The sequence below is a fragment of the Silurus aristotelis genome, assembly GCF_946808225.1.
Source record: "Silurus aristotelis genome assembly, chromosome: 17".
In the NCBI taxonomy this organism is placed as follows: domain Eukaryota; kingdom Metazoa; phylum Chordata; class Actinopteri; order Siluriformes; family Siluridae; genus Silurus; species Silurus aristotelis.
Window position 1 is genome coordinate 12,141,472 of NC_139590.1, and position 17,268 is coordinate 12,158,739.

A 17,268-nucleotide genomic window follows, 5' to 3' on the forward strand; every position below is an offset into this window, starting at 1 on the left:
TTGTTTCATATTATTAACTGGTCTTTCAGTACAATGTTTTTAAAATGACAGTAAAAGAAAGTAACATTAAAACAGACACACCCGCGCGCACCCGCTGGTTTAAATGTAGGCTGCCTGTACTAATTGTAGGCCTGAAAAATGTCTGGCACAATGAAATGTAAAATTGGCTCTAGAGAGGAAAGCATACATACAGAAAAATGATATATTACAATAAAATGTATTTTTCTTTATCTGTTTACACACAAATAGGCATTAAATACAACCCATATTATCATTAAATACCCAGATGTCAAACAGTAGCATTTGCAGAGATATTGTTTGTGATATTTATGATCTTTTGCTGCAGTGTGCAAACTTGGCTTTTCAGGGTTCCTGTATAATCCAAGCGCATCTAATTTCACTACATTGTGATGGAGTATATTATCTTGTATATTATTTGATATCATATTGACTCATAAAATGTTTATTCTTTTTCTTAGCACCTTAACAAAAATGTAGAGTGAGCAACCGTAGATTAATAACGATTCAGGCAGAACATGAGCTTCAGTGAGGGTATGTATGAGAGATAAAAATGAGTACTGACCTTCATGTGAAAGCAGAACAGCTGTTATATGCATAGGGCTATTTTAGAGGACCTTAGATAAAATTAGTGTGTTCCGTCATGTGTGTGTTAGCAGTTCTACATGGCAAAACAAAAACAAAACGTGAGGCTCACTTAGGTTTTACTGCTATCATCAGCGGAAGACTGAGCCTATTAGTGCTAAATAATGGATGTTAAAGACTTAAATATTGATGTTAAATTCCTGAAGTGTCTGTTATTCCAGCAGCATTAATGCAAGGGTTGCACAAAGCTAAATAGGTAAAATCTGGCCATATGCATTGCTCAAACAGAGCTATATGCAATTTCACTCTATACTATGGCTAGTTAATTGTAGTTGGTAATAATACATTTAAATGTCCTAGTGGAGCAGGGAAAAATAGGAAAAGGATGGAATCTAAAAAGTTTGTTCCACCAAATCTGTCCTTGGATACAATCCATTGTATACATCACAAACAGCAATATTAAAATACTAGTAATGATAAGTTCAATTACTGATTTGTGAAATGTAAGTATTTTACATCTTTACACAGCTGCTTCTTCTATTTTATTTAGGATCAGAGCGCCATCTAGTGTTAGAGGTTTCTTCAAAAAACCCATTTTTAGTTTTGGCTATAATCGAAAATAGAATTAAATTATAAATAAAATTAATAACTTTAAACAATAACGTTTTCAACCAATATTTATTTAAATAATAAAAAAGTGTAAACATTTATTAAAAAATTCTGATTAAAGAGGAGAGATTGAGAAGTATTTATTGAGGCTAACGTTAGCATTTAGCTGCCCAGTAATATTTGCACAATGTCTAAATTGTATTTGTAATTACAGTTAAAAGCCATCAAAAAAAAGCTGAGATCTGGATTTTGTTTTTTCATTTGCAATATAATAAAACAAAATCTCAACCCTCATTATTCACTGTTGGGATTTTCCAGAAGACACAGTCTGGAGTACAGTTCCCAAGTACAGTATATCTGCTAACCCTGAAATATTATTGAACCTAAAAGTGACCTTTGTGGTACATAGAGATTGTCATAAGTAAAAAATATAGGAATGGTTGGTTTGCAATTTATACCCTGAAAATGTTGTTTCCTGGCCAGTTCAAAGAACACAATAGAATTGTTCCCAATAAAAAGGGACCCAAATCCTGATCTGACATTACTGGCCCTCTACATGTGCTTAATGACCATCAAGTGATCTAGTTGTACTGATTTTCTAATCTACCCTCAGAATTACAGAGAAATTAATCCATGTCAAAAAAAAAACAAAAAACATAGATCCACTATGATTATTTTGCCAGTACCACAGTAACAGAATTTTGTGGTATAATTGAAAATTTAAGGGACCTTAAAAAAGTAAGCTTGTGCTTGATTAAAGAAGACCTATAAAAGCTAATTGAAACCATTCAGCTCAATCCGAAAGAAAGAAAAAAACCCACACACATTGAAAGTGGGATAGCACAGGAACACGCAGGGGTCAAGATTTGATGTTAACCAAACAAAAACGTGAGTTGGGGAGTATACTGGACATTTATTGTTGTCCATACCTTCTACAACTTTATCCTGCCCAGAGTCTATTAACTCTTATTAAATGTTTTTCCCCCCTCAATTATTGTTGGGAATGTGTTTCCCCCCAAAACACTGTGCAATGGTCTTCCTAAAAATAAAATGAATTGTCATTTTCATTTGCAGTATTAACCATTTAAAAAACAAACAAACAAACAAAAAAAAAAAAACACATGCAACATGCACTCTGAAACAGGAAGGTTTATAAATTAAAGACCCACCACCACACCACAAAAAAAAAAGTAAAAAATTAAAAATAATAATAAATAAATAAATAACTGGTCATAGAGACTAGTTGTAAGATGCCTTTATTATAGTTTTGGGAATCCAGTGACATTGACACAGTACTGAGCCCTAAGCGCTACCCCTCCTATTAGCCAACTGGAGCTCAATAAAGGAGGAAGTACCATAATCCTGCTAATATTCTTAAATTAACCATTGGAAATAAACTGAATGACAGAAAAAGTCAAAGCAGAAGAGAATAATGGCAGAACAACCCGTACACCTTGTTCCTTATCAGACTTACAACATGCACTCTGGAGAAACTTAAGAAATAAAATATACACAAAGCCAGTGACTACTGTACACTGCTCACAAAAACATGAAATTATAGGAAAACAATAATTTACCTAAAAGTGATCAAGTAAATTTTCCTGAAATTCCACACTCAGGTAGCCACTCTACTGTCCACATCACTTTCATTAAAAAACAAAACAAAAAACAATATAAATGAAAGACACATACATTCCTACAATATATAAACTGGGAATGCGTGTTTAAATATTAAAGTGTTTTTTCTTGATTTTAAAATCATCTTAACCTGCACCATCAAAGCTGCACCACATTACTTTGTTTACATCTACCCTCCTTAGAAAAAAACTTCAACTTCATTGTGGGGTAAAACACAAACCTGCATAAATGTTTCAGTTAAACCGTTAGGGATTTGATGGGTCGCTGAAAATTTAACTGTGGTGTATCTAAGCCCTTCAAAGTGTTGGTTCTGAAAAGTGATGTCAAGCTCAAATCAGAGAGAAAAGTTTTGGTCCATTTGAAGCCTTAATCATCTTCACTTCCACTAGCAGAATGCTCCTGTTAAAAATAAAGCAAAGAAAAGGAAAATGTTTAAAGAAAAAATCTGGACATGGATGCAAATACTAACTGAACTACATGAACAGTGGGTTCATTATATCAAATCTTATTAATGACCCACTGATCTGGTCATTATCTGGGATTACTAAAAGGCCTAAATAATGGCTTGATTAGATATGGTATCATAAAAAGGCAATTCATGTTCTCGTTTTTAAGAGCATGCAGTTCATATCGTTTTTAAGAATGTAATTTCAGCAGTCAGGAGTCACAGTGGAACGAAATATAAAAGGAAAATGTGTCACCTCTTCCTGCTCCTCTTCACTATCATCGTCGCTTACTACTGGTTTAGGTCGTGAGCTTCGTCCAGTGCGCCGCCTGCCTTTCCCTTTCTCGAGAGCTTTCTCCTTGCGGCTCAGCTTGATCTTTACCTTTACAGAGCGCGCTGGAACACAAACAGTCATTAGTTTCCCTCTCTTCTAAACAGAAACCTTTTTTTTTTTTTTTTTACAGGCACCCAATACTCACATTCAGATTCTGAGCCTTCTTCTGCCTCTTCTTCCTCTTCCTCACTCTCCTCTCCATCACTTTCCTCCTCCTTTTCAATCTTTTGCCGCACACTTGTGAACACAGACTGAAGCACGATGGAGTCTTCATAAATCTGATACACACAGGTAGGGGGGGGGGGGGGGGGGGAGTGACTTGACTGAAAAACACACTTATTTGTGGAACATCATTTGAAACATGGCAAGAGCAAAAACTACATTCGAGTAACAGATATCGCACAGCAGTGAAGGATCTTACCAGTGAACCCTCCAGGTTAAAGGTCTGAGCGTTCTGGCAGAGCAGCATGACGTCTTTTTCCAAGTCATTTAGACTGCGGTATTTATGGATCCTTATGCGTTCCTGCACACCAACATAAAATCTACATTAAATTACACTGCCTTGGTGAGAACGTTCATCAAGTTAATGGAAATTAAGTTCACAGTGAAACTGACTGAAAGGATCAGTGGTAAAAATGGGTTTCTCTGCCATCAAGCCACCTGAACTGTACAACATAACCTTGATGTATTTACCAAAATACATCGGGGGGTAGGGGGTGTTTCCTAAAATCAATTAAATAAATAAATATTTTTTTTAGGCACCTTGATCTTGCGGAAGTCCACAGGTTTGCGGATAAGCTCATAGTACTCAGGGAGCTCCTTGCGAGAGGGAAGCTGGATAAAGACCTCACTCAGCTGTCTGCCACTGCTAACATGAAACAATGACTTCACACATGACTGAGAATAATGGCAACATTAAAGGCAAAATATAAAACTACATTTTGTGATTTGCCCATGTTGATACACAAAGTCACACATGAATATTGAGCTAGTAAGTTAAACATCAGAATTATATAGTTTGCAACAGCAGCTTACTTGTCCTTATACTTGATGACAGCGTCAACAGTTTTCTTCATCTTCTTGGTGAGAGACGGTGGGTTGGGAGAAAGTTTTTCAGCAGGGGGACGGCCCCGCTTCTTTTGCTTCTTATTGTCGTCATCCTTATCTCGGCTTCGACCACTGGAGCTGGGTGTAGCCGGTCCTGGGAGGTCTAGGTCACGGTCTCGCTTCCTCTTCCTGGTGGTCTTCTTATGCCGTACTTCCTCTTCTATCTCGTCTAATGTGCCCTCCTCTATAGCCTGAAGTGTGATTTAAATATACCATGAATTTAATATGGGTCTTAAACTTAGAAGACAATTTATTAAAAATATATCCAAGTATTACAAATAAAGTAAAGAAGAATGAAGCAATAATGATAAACGTATACTTGCTACAAGAAATGACCCCAGAGGTTTTGGTCTTGTCTCACCTTGAGCCACTGTTTCTCAGTAAGCGAGTCACTGTAGTCCACCTCTTTTCTCTGCCGTGATCCACGGCCGAACATCTTCTCCTCTTCTTCTTCACAGGTGAGTCTTTCCACCTCTGCATCGTCCTTCATAATCCAGGTAGGAAGCTCATCTTCCTCCATCAGACGAGGCCTGCGATTGGGGTTTCGAGCCTCTTCACGGCGTCGGTCTAGATCCATGCGCTAAACAGGACATGAATGGAGGGAGGGGGGGGGGGATGTTGAAAGTTAGAATGGCCGAAACAAATAAGATCGAGAATGTGATCTTTATTGGCAGATTTCAGTGTTAATTACCATAAAGTGGTCAAACTCCTCCTCGCTCCTGGCAATCATTTGATTGACAGTCTCATCATCAGGTACCTCGTCCTCTTCCTAAAAAAAAAAAAAAGATGGAAAAAAAAAGATTTTACCTTATCTTAAATTGTATAAGACACCAATTAAGTGACTTCTTGAAGCAAGCATTTTTTTTTTATTTGAAGAGCAGATTATATTTTAGAAAAGGAGTCACAGGGTAAATAAATGTTGCTAAAAATTGTAAAAAAATAGCATACAAGCTCTACCTCATCCTGTTCCTCATGCTCAAGGATGGCCTGTAGGAAGGCTCTGCGCTCATGGCTGGAGGACTTCTGATCGAACATACCGGCCTGGATCACCTTCTGGTCCACGTTTAACTTGTACTTGGCAGCAGCCAGAATCTTCTCTTCCACACTGTTGACGGTGCAGAGACGCAGAACACGCACCTCGTTCTGTTGCCCAATGCGATGAGCGCGATCCTGAGCTTGCAAGTCCTGAGGGAAATAAAGAGAGACGGAAAAAAGGAAATTGGAGTTGAGCACTGCTGTGAATTATGGTAAGATATATGAAGGAAAAAAACCAGTACAGAATAGAAAAGTTAATCTCGCTCCTGGGTGCCCTTATACCTGATGAGGATTCCAGTCACTATCGAAAATGATGACAGTGTCAGCAGATTGCAGGTTAAGTCCCAGACCACCAGCTCTGGTACTCAGCAGGAACACAAAGTATTGAAAGGAAGGATCATTAAAGTTCTTAAGCAGAGTGCCACGATCCTCAGCCTTAGTGGTTCCTGCAAAAAGAGATACATTTTTTTTTTATTTATTTCCCAATCACCACACCATAAACAGCAACTTATCCAAACACACAGTCCAATCTAATAATGCAGTAAAAAGAAACTCACCATCCAGACGCAAATATTTAAAATTACGGTACGCAAAATAGTCCTCCATGATGGTCATGAGCGAAGTCATCTGACAGAAAAGCAGTACTTTGTGGTTGGTTGCACGCAGCTTTGGAAGAATGCGGTCCAAAAGCTCGAACTTTCCAGAGGCTCGATACAAGTCTAGCCTGAAGAGAAGATAATGCAATCGATATTCAAATACAATGGTAGGAGGAAGTCCATGAGAAATGTACCTTTGTGCATGTCTGCTCATAACAGCACTTACCCTTGTACAATGCCTCCAGTAAAGCCAAGATGCTCAGAGAAGGACTCCTGAAAACCAAACCACGTATGTAACTTTGTTTTATAAACAAAACTCAACACAATTTGATGCAGCACAAAAAGCTGTCCCAAATGCTTAAAAAGATTATAATAAATAAAACAAGGATTGTTTTTGACTATACCTCAATATGCTGAAACATGTATGGGTGGTTACAGATCTTCCGCAGCTGCATGATTGTGTTCATCAGGGTCTTTGTTCCACCTTTACCCTGTAATATTTAACACAGATATTACTAACTCGCCTTCATATACTGACTGAAGAGGGGAAAAAAATGGGTAGCGCTTTTCATTATTACCTTCTTGTCTTTCTCTGAGCCATCAGTAAGCAGGACTCCTTTAGCTTGCATGTGTCTGTACAGTACTCTCTGCAGTGCTGACATGTCACACTTGATGACATACTCAACCTACACAGAGGAAATCAATCAGCACAGTTCTTATCTGACTGCAAACACCAACAACAATAGAGAACAGATCATTTGGCCAGGTTAAATGCATATGTGATGTCTACAAAGCACAGGTGTTTAATTTGGAAAGCAGGCCTGATTAGATATGACTGATCTGGAAACCAGCATTGTACTATGTTTTTTAAAATAAGAGAATAAGAACTAATGTGTTTGTGTGTATATAAAACATACTGATTATTTTGTTTTTTGTTTAAACAAACTGTGGCGATAGAGACCGTTTTGTTGTTGCTGCAAAACACAATCGGTGATGCAAATATTCGAACAAGAAACAACAAAAAAAAAAAGTCCATTGGTTCATATTTGGGCCAGTTTTTATAAATATGCAGCAGGAAAATGTCCACAAAAAATAAGAAGGCACATACCTTCTCAGGCAGCTGGGCCTCTACTTCTTTCTTGAGCCTCCTGAGCAGGAACGGGCGGAGCACTTTGTGCAGACGCCGAATGATCAGAATGGTCTCTTCCTCATTGAGGTCGACCTACAAAAATGTAAGCGCAGATAGTTATTAATTAGTAATTCATTCTAACCACAAGAAACATTCTGAGGGCCATATATAATAAAAGGACCATGTATAAAAAAAAAATGTAAACCTGTGTAAGCGATTCATTAACACTTAAGTCGTAACCATTTTTCAGTACATTACCTTTTCACCAGTCATGGCAAATGGTGCATTGAACCACTGCTCGAAGGTGCTGCAGCTTTTAAAGATTGTGGGCAGCAGGAAATTGAGCAAGGCCCAGAGCTCAGGCAGCTTGTTTTGCAGAGGAGTACCTGTGAGTAGAACACGCCTGGGAGCCAGGTAGTGTGTGTTTAGAACCTGAGTCAGTTTACAGTGGTGATTCTTCATACGGTGACCCTCATCTACAATCATGTACTTCCAGCGTAGCTGAAAAAGAAAGATTTTAATTCTTAAAAGGTTTTGCTTGAATAAAGAAAACGCAGCATGAATTGAAATGTCCAAATACCCATTTGCATCTAAAAATGCTATATGCAGAACATATTAATTTCAACAGAAAGGTAAACGATGATACACATGTGTACTGGGTATAACTGATCTACCTTGGCCAGCACTTGTTTATCTTTGATGATGTACTCATAAGTGGTAAGAAGCACATTGAACTTTCCACTGCGTAGAATGGGAATAAAGGCCCTGCGAGCAGCAGGAGACCCCTGAGAATACAAGAAGAAACAGTGAAATCACTGATATACAGTGAGAAGGCAAATAGGAGACAAAGTTGTCTATTTTGGAAGAGTCATGATCACCTTATAGGACACTTTGACCACAGATGGAGCCCATTTATCAAACTCATACACCCAGTTAGATAGAGTCCTGTGAAAACACAATAGAGATGTTACAAACACACTGAAAAGCTAAACTGTTAAAAGCGTTTACTTTACTTAGGAGCCCTTTCTTCTACTTTGGGTTAATAAAGAGGTTTTCCCCAAACTAGGGGTCACTACTTAAATTGGGTCACCAGAGAAACTTAATGTCCTCTTAGGTTAATTTATATGCATTCAAACTATACTTAATTCAGACTGCAAATGCTGTTTTAGTCTTTCTACTCTACCTCAACATTCTGCAACAAACAAACCAGTGTTGAATCAAATAGAAAACTAAATGCACTAATATACTTTTGAAGTAATCTATTATAATTTTGGTTTTATCCCTCCCACACCTAAGGCGCATTGGGTGGCAAGGGCCTGGTGACTTACTTGGCCTTCACATATGAATTTTGTTACGGCGTCTGGTTGCTAGCCCAACACCCACCCTCCTACTTTCCGCAGTACTTTACTCCCATGGGTGCACAGTTTGTGGAAATGCGGATAAAGGGCCCTGCTCAGGTAGCCAAGAGTCTCAGCCTGGTATGGCTGGGACTCAAACCCACAACCCCCAGATCTAAAGCCTTAACCACTAGGCTACCAGCTCTGCCCAATCAAAGCTTGTGCCAATCTTCTGGATTGTCTACATTTCGAAATACTTTTAAACAAAGAGAAAGCTTGTCAATCTATGCAAATGTTGTAAAAAATTGATACTTTATATTGTACGATTTGAAAACGGCCAACAGGAAGGGTTTCGCCCCGACATGCCATATTGTGAAAGCTGCAGTTCATCATCCAGATATTCATAAAATACACTGTCGAAACACAGATAAAAAGCAGTTGCAACGAAATCAGCACTGCATCAAGTGTAAATAAGGTTTTCTCTGCAACTCTTTTTTTTTGTGATGGCCGTGGATGGCTGTATCACACCACTCTGACATTGATTACTTTCTGATAAAACACTTCACACCAGACTATAAGGAATTCTGTGCAAGAAAAATTCAACTGGTTTTCAGTCACTTACATGAGACATACATTACTATAATAAAAAAAAAAAGTTCAACTGTTATAGTTATAAACAATAACTTTGTATTTTGTTTCAAAGAATTCTTCTGTTGAAAATCTGCTACAGGATCTTTTGTCAAATGACATTTCATAACACCCAGGCTAATACAAACTAGGAAACAAAAACAAATGCATGTTTGAAAATGATTATTCTCATTCCAAAAACTTACGAGAGGGGTACGATTATAAGGAAGGGTCCATTGAGCCGTTTGTACTCCATGAGGTAGGTAATGAGTGCGATGGTCTGAATGGTCTTTCCCAAGCCCATCTCATCAGCAAGAATGCCATTTAGATTATTATTATACAGAGAGACAAGCCACTCCAGACCTTTAATCTGTAAAGCACAGAGAACAGAAAACATCCTGGTTAATGGTACTAACATGACTAACATGATGTTTCAGCATTGATTTACTGTGTGCCTGTACCTGGTACTGTTTGAGTGTCCCATTAATCAGAAGAGAAGACTGTCTGTCCACTTTCTCACTGACTGCATGGGCCACAGCATAATAGGACTGAAGGCCTAAAGTAAACTTATCAATGCCATACTCATCATCCACATCCTGCTTAGCATGACTGCAAGACAACGAAAGAGAGATTTTTTTTTAATTATTTTAGATAAATAATTAGGTGACACTAGTACAAAGACGTTATACTAAGAACTAAACACTGTTAATGGCAAGACATTTATAGCATACAAAATGATAAGTATCGCAGCACTGGACCTGCCACGCTAATGTGATAAATAATGACCTAGCTCAAAAGCAAATTTAATTATGAAGCCAAACTCTATAAACACTACATCTCATACTATAGACTATGGAGATGACCAAGTATGAAAATGTGTGTATACTCACTCAATAATGTGCTGGACATCAACCTCAGAAACTTCCTCACTGTCAGGATCAGGAATTTTCTTCTTTTCTTCTGTTGTGGGCTGTGATGGGTGTGGCTGTTCATCTTCCTCTTCCTGCAGGGGAGTACAAGGATGTGTATAATAAAGCACACACAGTAAACACAGAACAATCCATTACTAAAAACTCGAGCTCAAGGCTAAACTGTAGAACCTGAAGAACAAATACCATCAGACACACAGTCTAACACACAACTAAGACTACAAATGTCATTTATCATTGTTTGGGACAGGGACACACACACACACACACACACACACACACACACACACACACACACACACACGGAGAATACAATACCTCATAATCATCTGAGCCACTGTCTTCACTATCAGACCGAGGTGCCACTTCATACCTGCATGTAAAGGCATACATTTTTTTTTGGTCCAAATTTTTTTTTACACATTTCATTTTAAAACGAAAATTGAGAATGAAGCAGTACAGAATCAACGAAGCATCGAAAACATTTGATCGTGGAGAAAGTAAAACACGCATTGCTTACCCGGGGTTCACCTCCAGCCAGGCTTCCAGCTGGTTTGCTTTGGGAGCATCTACACCAGTTAGAATCTTGCCACTGTCCACATGTATGACTTTCACTGGGAGGTCACTCATCTGACTGGTCTCATCCAAAGGCTACAACACAAGGGAATGTTTAAAATGTTAAATGTTTACAATAGTGAGCAGTGAAAACACCACACTAGATCTAAAACTAGCATCAAATGTGTCACGTTCCTCTCTTTTCTTCTCGTTAATTTGCTACTAGACAAATTTCATTCACATTCAGTTGGACTTGTAAATAAACAATATTAATGATCAATGGGAAGTTGTTTACCTCTCCATCTGGTCCCAGTGCTGGGGCTCCACCCTCACCACTGTCTGTCTTCTGTAACAAATACAGTCATTTTTCAGCAACAAGTAAGATATTACCAGGAGCAAGATATTACCAGAAGCAGAACAATGCTATAGCCTTAAAATGTCCTACCTTCTTCTTTTTCTTCTTCTTCTTCTTTTCCTTGAGGGCCTGAACAGCCTTGTGGGCACGCACAAGCTCAGTCAGGTTAGCCACATACTCATCTGTCTGCTGTAGCAGGTAGGCCAGACGCTTGTCTTTTTTCTGATCAATCAGCTTCCTGTAACCCTCCTCATCTTCTGCCTGGGGGATAGACAGACAGGAAATATGCATGAATTAGTTTATTAATATATGGCATGTTTCAATTTGGGCTGTGCATACGATTCCTCACCATCAGCCTCCGCATTCTCTCCTTCTCAATTCGCTCATTTTCTTTCTTCTGCTCACGCTCTGTGTTGGCATGGTAGGTAGCCACAGCTTTGTTAAGCTTCTGGAGCTTTCCTGTGATGGAGCGATGATATTCCTTAAAATCTTTAGCATGCTGAAGAATACTGTTGAGATATTCCTATGGGAATAAAAAAAGAGGAGGGAACAATCATACTTGCTTCCTAGAGAACTTTTTGCAAATCTGTTGCATGTTATGAACAAAACCTTAAAAATGTATAGAAACTGCACTCAATAGGAAACTAAGTGACTATAGTCTAGGGTATGCACGTCACCTGTAGCATAAGCCTAAGACAGTGTATCCAAGTACCTGGTGCTTTTGGCGACGTTTGCGTTCTTGCTCAATCTTCTGCTGCTTCTCCAGTTTCTCTGTGATACGAGCCTCACGCAAGGACTGCCTCTTGCTGCGTTTGTAAGCTTTGCCATTGAGTGCTGTCTCCAGAGCTGTGTCACGTCGCATACACACTACCACCTCCTGTCGCAGCTACGAGGGAGACAATCACAAGTGTTTACAAAGAAGCACATTCACAACACTGTAGGCAAAACCTGCATTTCACTTTTTTTTTTTGCATTAAGCTATGTTTTATTAGCCCTGCCTTTCATCTGACAATTCAGACACTTTGAGTTTCAAGAACATTAAGTTTTCGATATGATGAGATTGGAAAAAGTCAACAAAATAACCAACTGCATTCACTGTGACAAAAAAATAAATAAATAAAATACAACCTACCTGTCTCTGAAATGTAAGAAGTCTCAGGGCCTTCAGCTCAATGGTGGCTTTGGTCCTTAGATCTCCTGCTAGAGAGCCAGGAAGATTCTCCAGCTCTTGGATACGATGGGTTATACGAGCCTGAAGTCTGGAAGAAAAGTAAAATGGGTTAAATACATAGTTTCAATAAACTAACAGCCATTTCGTAGATGACTCGCTCGCTCACCTATACTCTCTCTCCTGTAGAATCTCCACAGGGTCAAGGCCACGTGGTTTCTGGATAGGTGTGATGCGATTCTGTTTTGGGTGAAGCATCATGGGAGGTGGCTGGGCTGGCTGGCCAGGGGACTGGGTCTGAGGGGGCATGACAGGTGAAGCGGCTGGGGGTACAGAGGGTGGGGCAGGGGAGGGCCGACCGGTAGGCTGTGGTGGGATTAACTTCTGAGGAGCACTGGCTGGAGCAGCAGCATTTACCATCGGGCCTACAGCATATGATTAGAAGTTTAGCATAAGAGTACAAATCGCACCACACACTCCAGCTCAGAATCCTTGATAGATAATTTATCTGTATCATGAAATCATCAAAATGTACTGTTTTTCAGCTCTCACCTTCAGGCCATGATTTGGGTGGTCCATTCAGGGGTTGTCCCTGCATACCTGGGGGGACTCCAGATGGTCCTGGAGGAGGCATATTAGGTCCCATTGCTGCAAAAGAACAAAATGGGTGTAATCTGTTACATTCTATATTTTACACAGGAAGAAAATTTCCTTGTAAAATGTAATTGTAATTATTACTGCAAAAATTATAAACATTGCCTTCATATATCTGTGTAGTAAAGGGGGCAAGAGCCAAAGGCAAACAGCAGAATTACCATGTGGTCTGTTGTAATTGGGGCCAGCTGGACCAGGTCCTCCAGGCCCTCCAGGTCCAGGAGGTCCAGCTCCAGGTCCTGAAGCAGGGGGCATATTGGGCATCCCTGGTGGCATTGATTGCATTGGCCGTTTTCCCTGCACCGCCATCTGCAGGTGATCAGGCAGAGGCTGTCCACGAGCCAGCATTTTGTACGCCATGATCTGTGCACGGAGCTGGTGAAGTTGGTTCTGGTTAAATGGTGCGGGCCCCCCAGTGGTGCCTGGTCCGGCAGGAACTGCTGGTCCACCGTTAGGCCCTGAGCCCGGACCCGGTGCAGCACCCGGTCCTCGATTTTGCTGGCCCATAGCCTGTGGGTCACCACCCTCCATGGGCACAACACCAGAGCCAGAAGGAATCATTGGGCCAGAGGGAGGACCATTAGCAGGCACAGGACTAGGGGCATGTTCAGAGCCTCCCAGGGGAGAGGGATAACCTAACAGCATTAATGCAACAAAAAAAACACCCCAAAAAAAAAACAATTGGAGTTAATACACAAATTTACATTTACAATACATAATGAGTACCGGAAGGTTTAAGGCAGGGACATATTGAAATTGTTCTGCCTTAAACTGTGCAGAAATGTCATTCAGCAGGACTGGAGTTGGGTATTTTAGCTTTAAATACACTGGAAAATCACTTTCGAGTAAATTCTTGTAGCCACAACACAAATTTGCAACCATTGCACAGTGAAATGTTGGGGCTTATCTATCAAATTTGAATAATAAAGTAATTTATAAATCACAATAGCAAGGGCAATTTGGATTTGAGAAATTCTGCCAAAACCAAACATTAAAACTAATATTTTATAACCACTGCATGCATGTATACAGTTACTTCTTTTTGAACATAGATTTTCACCATCACCAGTTGACAGTAAGTAAACGCTTCAAATAATATTAAAACCTGAACAATGCTAAGTATGTACCTTGTGAATGTTGGTCCATGGGACTAGGTGGTGGTCCCATACCACTGTGAGCACCTGGTCTCATGCCCATGCCCTTCATCTGGCCATAGCGAGGGTCATCTTGCATGCCCTTCTCATGCATGCCCTCCATAGGCTGTAGATAAGACAAAGGAAAACAAGTTAATTTATTTCACATAATTTTTTTAAATGTTTTATTCAAAAAAAAAAAAAAAAAAAAAAAAAAACAACCACAAATATTGTATATTACAATACTTGTATTTTATAGTAATAATCTGGTTTATTTGTGCAATAAACGCAATCTAAAGTGTATTTAATACAATAATCTAAAAAAATGTAATAAAAATTGTCATTGTGCAATAACTTAAAGAAAGATAGCTTGGCAAAAAACAACAAGAAGAAGCAGCCTGGTAAGCTGAACAACTGCTGCCATAGTATCCAAGTAATTAAATAAAGGACATAACATAAGAAAATGTTTGTTATCAATAACAGCACTTCAGATGAAAGAAAATAAATAATAATCTTTACACACACAAAATGTACGAACAAACTCACCTTGTGCATCTGATGCATATTTTCTTGAGTGTATCCTGAGGGTCCTTGAGGAGGTAGGGTGTGTCCTGAAGGTGGTGGTCCCGGGCTGGGGCCCATCATACCATGGGCGGAGCCAGGTGAAGGACCTGGGCTTGGACCCAGCATAGCTCCCGGAGATGGACCTGGACCTGGAGAAGGGCCAGGTCGAGGGGTCCCTCCCATCGGGGGATCCGGAGTGGACATCTCTCAGCACAGCCGGGAGAACAGAGAGGGGAGAGAAAGCACTGCTCTGCAGAGACATTAGTAGAATGTCATACACCCGTATGTGCAAAGACTACAGCTGATACAGGGTTCTTTGCAGAAAAACAATAACATAAAATGCTGACACCAGAGAATCATTCTAATAAGTCTGCTGCAGAGGAAAGAAAGTTTACGTAATTAAGAAATATAAAAACAGATCAGTACTATTGTGGTACATCTTAATTTAATTGGTGGAAAAAACATTTATAAGATGTGTAATTTGTGCTGTCAGCTGCTGCAACATGTATATATTGGAAATCCTGGGTATAATCGTGGATATTGATACACTTCTAACTTCTGTCAAAGTGTCCTGATGCCCACAGACGGCTGATGAGTACAAAGAAAGGCAGCAGTAATCGCCACAGAATGAGCTAGCCATGTCAAAAAACCATATAATGAACACGTGAAAACAAATATAACTAGTAATTAGAAAAAAAAAGCGAAGATAACGTCTTATTTCGACTGATAACAAATATTATTCAACATTTCCTGAGCAAGTCAATGGTGCATTTCGTGCATTAGCTAGCACACTTGCTAGCAAGCGGTAGCTTTATAGAAACAATTACAAAAAAAGTTGTATTGTTTATCTTTCCAAATAAACAAAGAGGTACTAACTGTAAGTTTCGCTTTAGCACAATCTCTTAAAATTGGTTTTAACTATTATAAGCTGAATAAAACAATTACATTTTTTAGCAACCAGCTTCAGCGCTGTTAGCCAACAACCCGGCAATGTTTTATTTCCCCCTCGGGATTCTGTAAACAACACCAACCCCGACATTTCTCTATTAATAACAACGAAATAATACGTTCATAATAAAAATTAAGTGGCTTTAAATAGATTAATGAGAAAGAAACTTAATTATAGCTTAATACAAATCGTCTCTTTCAGCTAGGAAGCCGGATAGCAAACTCATGTAGCTATTTAGCCGTGTGAGGGGGGGAAAGGGACCATTCCTCGGAAAAACAAGACACAAAAATAATGGTTTTATTGTTAAGTGTGCCAGACTTTTATTCCTTCGTACTGAAAATGAGTTATTTAACACGTTTGAGGATGAATAATACACTTTGAAGAAGCGTGTAGGAAGGAAAGATTGCGAGTTGAATGTAACCGGTGTTGTAGTACACAGCCGGCCATGCCGCCGTCCCCCATCCGCCGTGTTCAGTCTTCTACACGGGGACAGAGGACGCGCTGTGAGGAGATATAGAACTCTAGAAGCGGTTACTCCTGAACTCCTCCTGCGCTCTGAACTCAACACTGCAGTCAAAACTACATTCATTCATTCATTCCTTTCACTCTCCGCCAATCTATCGGCTCGGGGACATCATGTCGGACTCGCAGTCGCTCGGAAAAGCACAACGAGAGCATTTTCACTACAAACTTTTTCACATTTCCGCGTTTGGTTTATTTTTTATTTGATCGAACTACCGTTTCTAAACGCACTCCGGTGGATCTGTACGTGCTGAACTTATAAACAACTTACATTGTGTGAAGTGAGGTTTCGCCGGTAACTCCGCCAGTTTTCTCCAGCTAGCTATCTTAGCTAGAAACAAAGAGCAGCTCAGCCTGTTCCGTTTTTTCCCCTCTCGCTCGCTCGCTCTCCCCCCCCACACCGCTCTTGTCTGATTGTGCGCTTAGGCAGAGCCTGAAGACGCCATATTGCGCTTCACTAGCGCCCCCTTCCCCCCACTGCCGGGCAAACAGACACTGCGCGTGCGCAATCTGAGTTGACTCGTAGACAGGAATGCAGGCTTTAGGAGGGGGGCGAGGGGGGAGTTGGGGAGGGGGAGGGGTGCTCCATACACTGTACAAGAGCCTACTAAAGAAAATGTGTGCACCCAAATAACACAACTGACTTTTTTTTTGGTCCCTAAAAGTCATGATTATGCAGAACATGCATAATGGTATGCATTATGACGCTATACTAATAGCTGAGACTGAATTTAGGGAAAACTATTCTACGTTCAAAGTCATGCCCAAATAAATTCTGCAGAAAGGTAAGTTTTATCTGCAAGTGTCTTTGTAAATCATCCAAATTGTTCATTCAAAAATGTCAAAATCATTTTCGATCTGGGTGACAGAATGGGGTAGCAGGCCTAGGTTTCTGCTTCACTGCTCCAAAGTACTGGGTTCAACCCTGAGCTCAAATTACTGTCCCTGGGTTTATAAGTTTTCTCCCACTGTTAGCAAG

At 39.8% G+C, this 17,268-nt stretch overlaps 1 protein-coding gene across 6 annotated transcripts; it reads right to left on the reverse strand.

The window, feature by feature from the left end:
* Window positions 1–2,452: 2,452 nt before the first annotated feature.
* Window positions 2,453–16,778, reverse strand: smarca4a (SWI/SNF related BAF chromatin remodeling complex subunit ATPase 4a). Of its 6 annotated transcripts, none has more exons than XM_083567463.1 (34): window positions 16,561–16,778; window positions 14,801–15,068; window positions 14,249–14,381; window positions 13,283–13,756; window positions 13,020–13,115; window positions 12,637–12,892; window positions 12,432–12,558; window positions 12,012–12,185; window positions 11,649–11,822; window positions 11,390–11,560; window positions 11,240–11,290; window positions 10,910–11,040; window positions 10,708–10,762; window positions 10,351–10,463; window positions 9,922–10,069; window positions 9,667–9,830; window positions 8,375–8,441; window positions 8,171–8,281; window positions 7,755–7,997; window positions 7,476–7,589; window positions 6,946–7,053; window positions 6,772–6,858; window positions 6,594–6,640; window positions 6,329–6,495; window positions 6,054–6,217; window positions 5,694–5,921; window positions 5,428–5,505; window positions 5,098–5,316; window positions 4,665–4,927; window positions 4,392–4,497; window positions 4,051–4,152; window positions 3,775–3,907; window positions 3,552–3,691; window positions 2,453–3,249 (listed from the first exon to the last, which is right to left on the reverse strand). In XM_083567463.1, exons 2-34 carry the CDS (start codon window positions 15,020–15,022, stop codon window positions 3,217–3,219), a joined length of 4,899 nt encoding a protein of 1,632 aa, XP_083423589.1. In that variant the 5' UTR covers window positions 15,023–15,068; window positions 16,561–16,778; the 3' UTR covers window positions 2,453–3,216. The 6 variants fall into 6 exon arrangements, with proteins under 6 accessions (XP_083423589.1, XP_083423594.1, XP_083423591.1 ...); XM_083567468.1 differs by having other exon boundaries at window positions 4,392–4,494; window positions 11,240–11,287; window positions 16,561–16,768; XM_083567465.1 differs by having other exon boundaries at window positions 11,240–11,287; window positions 16,561–16,768.
* Window positions 16,779–17,268: the final 490 nt, after the last annotated feature.

Excerpts from the sequence above, each read along its gene's own strand:
- smarca4a (XM_083567463.1), bottom strand. The coding sequence starts at position 15,022 with ATGTCCACTCCGGATCCCCCGATGGGAGGGACCCCTCGACCTGGCCCT. Across the intron at positions 12,893-13,019 it reads ACCCAAATCATGGCCTGAAG|GCCCGATGGTAAATGCTGCT; the intron begins GTGAGAGCTGAA and ends CATATGCTGTAG. Across the intron at positions 7,998-8,170 it reads ATAAACAAGTGCTGGCCAAG|CTACGCTGGAAGTACATGAT; the intron begins GTAGATCAGTTA and ends TTTCTTTTTCAG.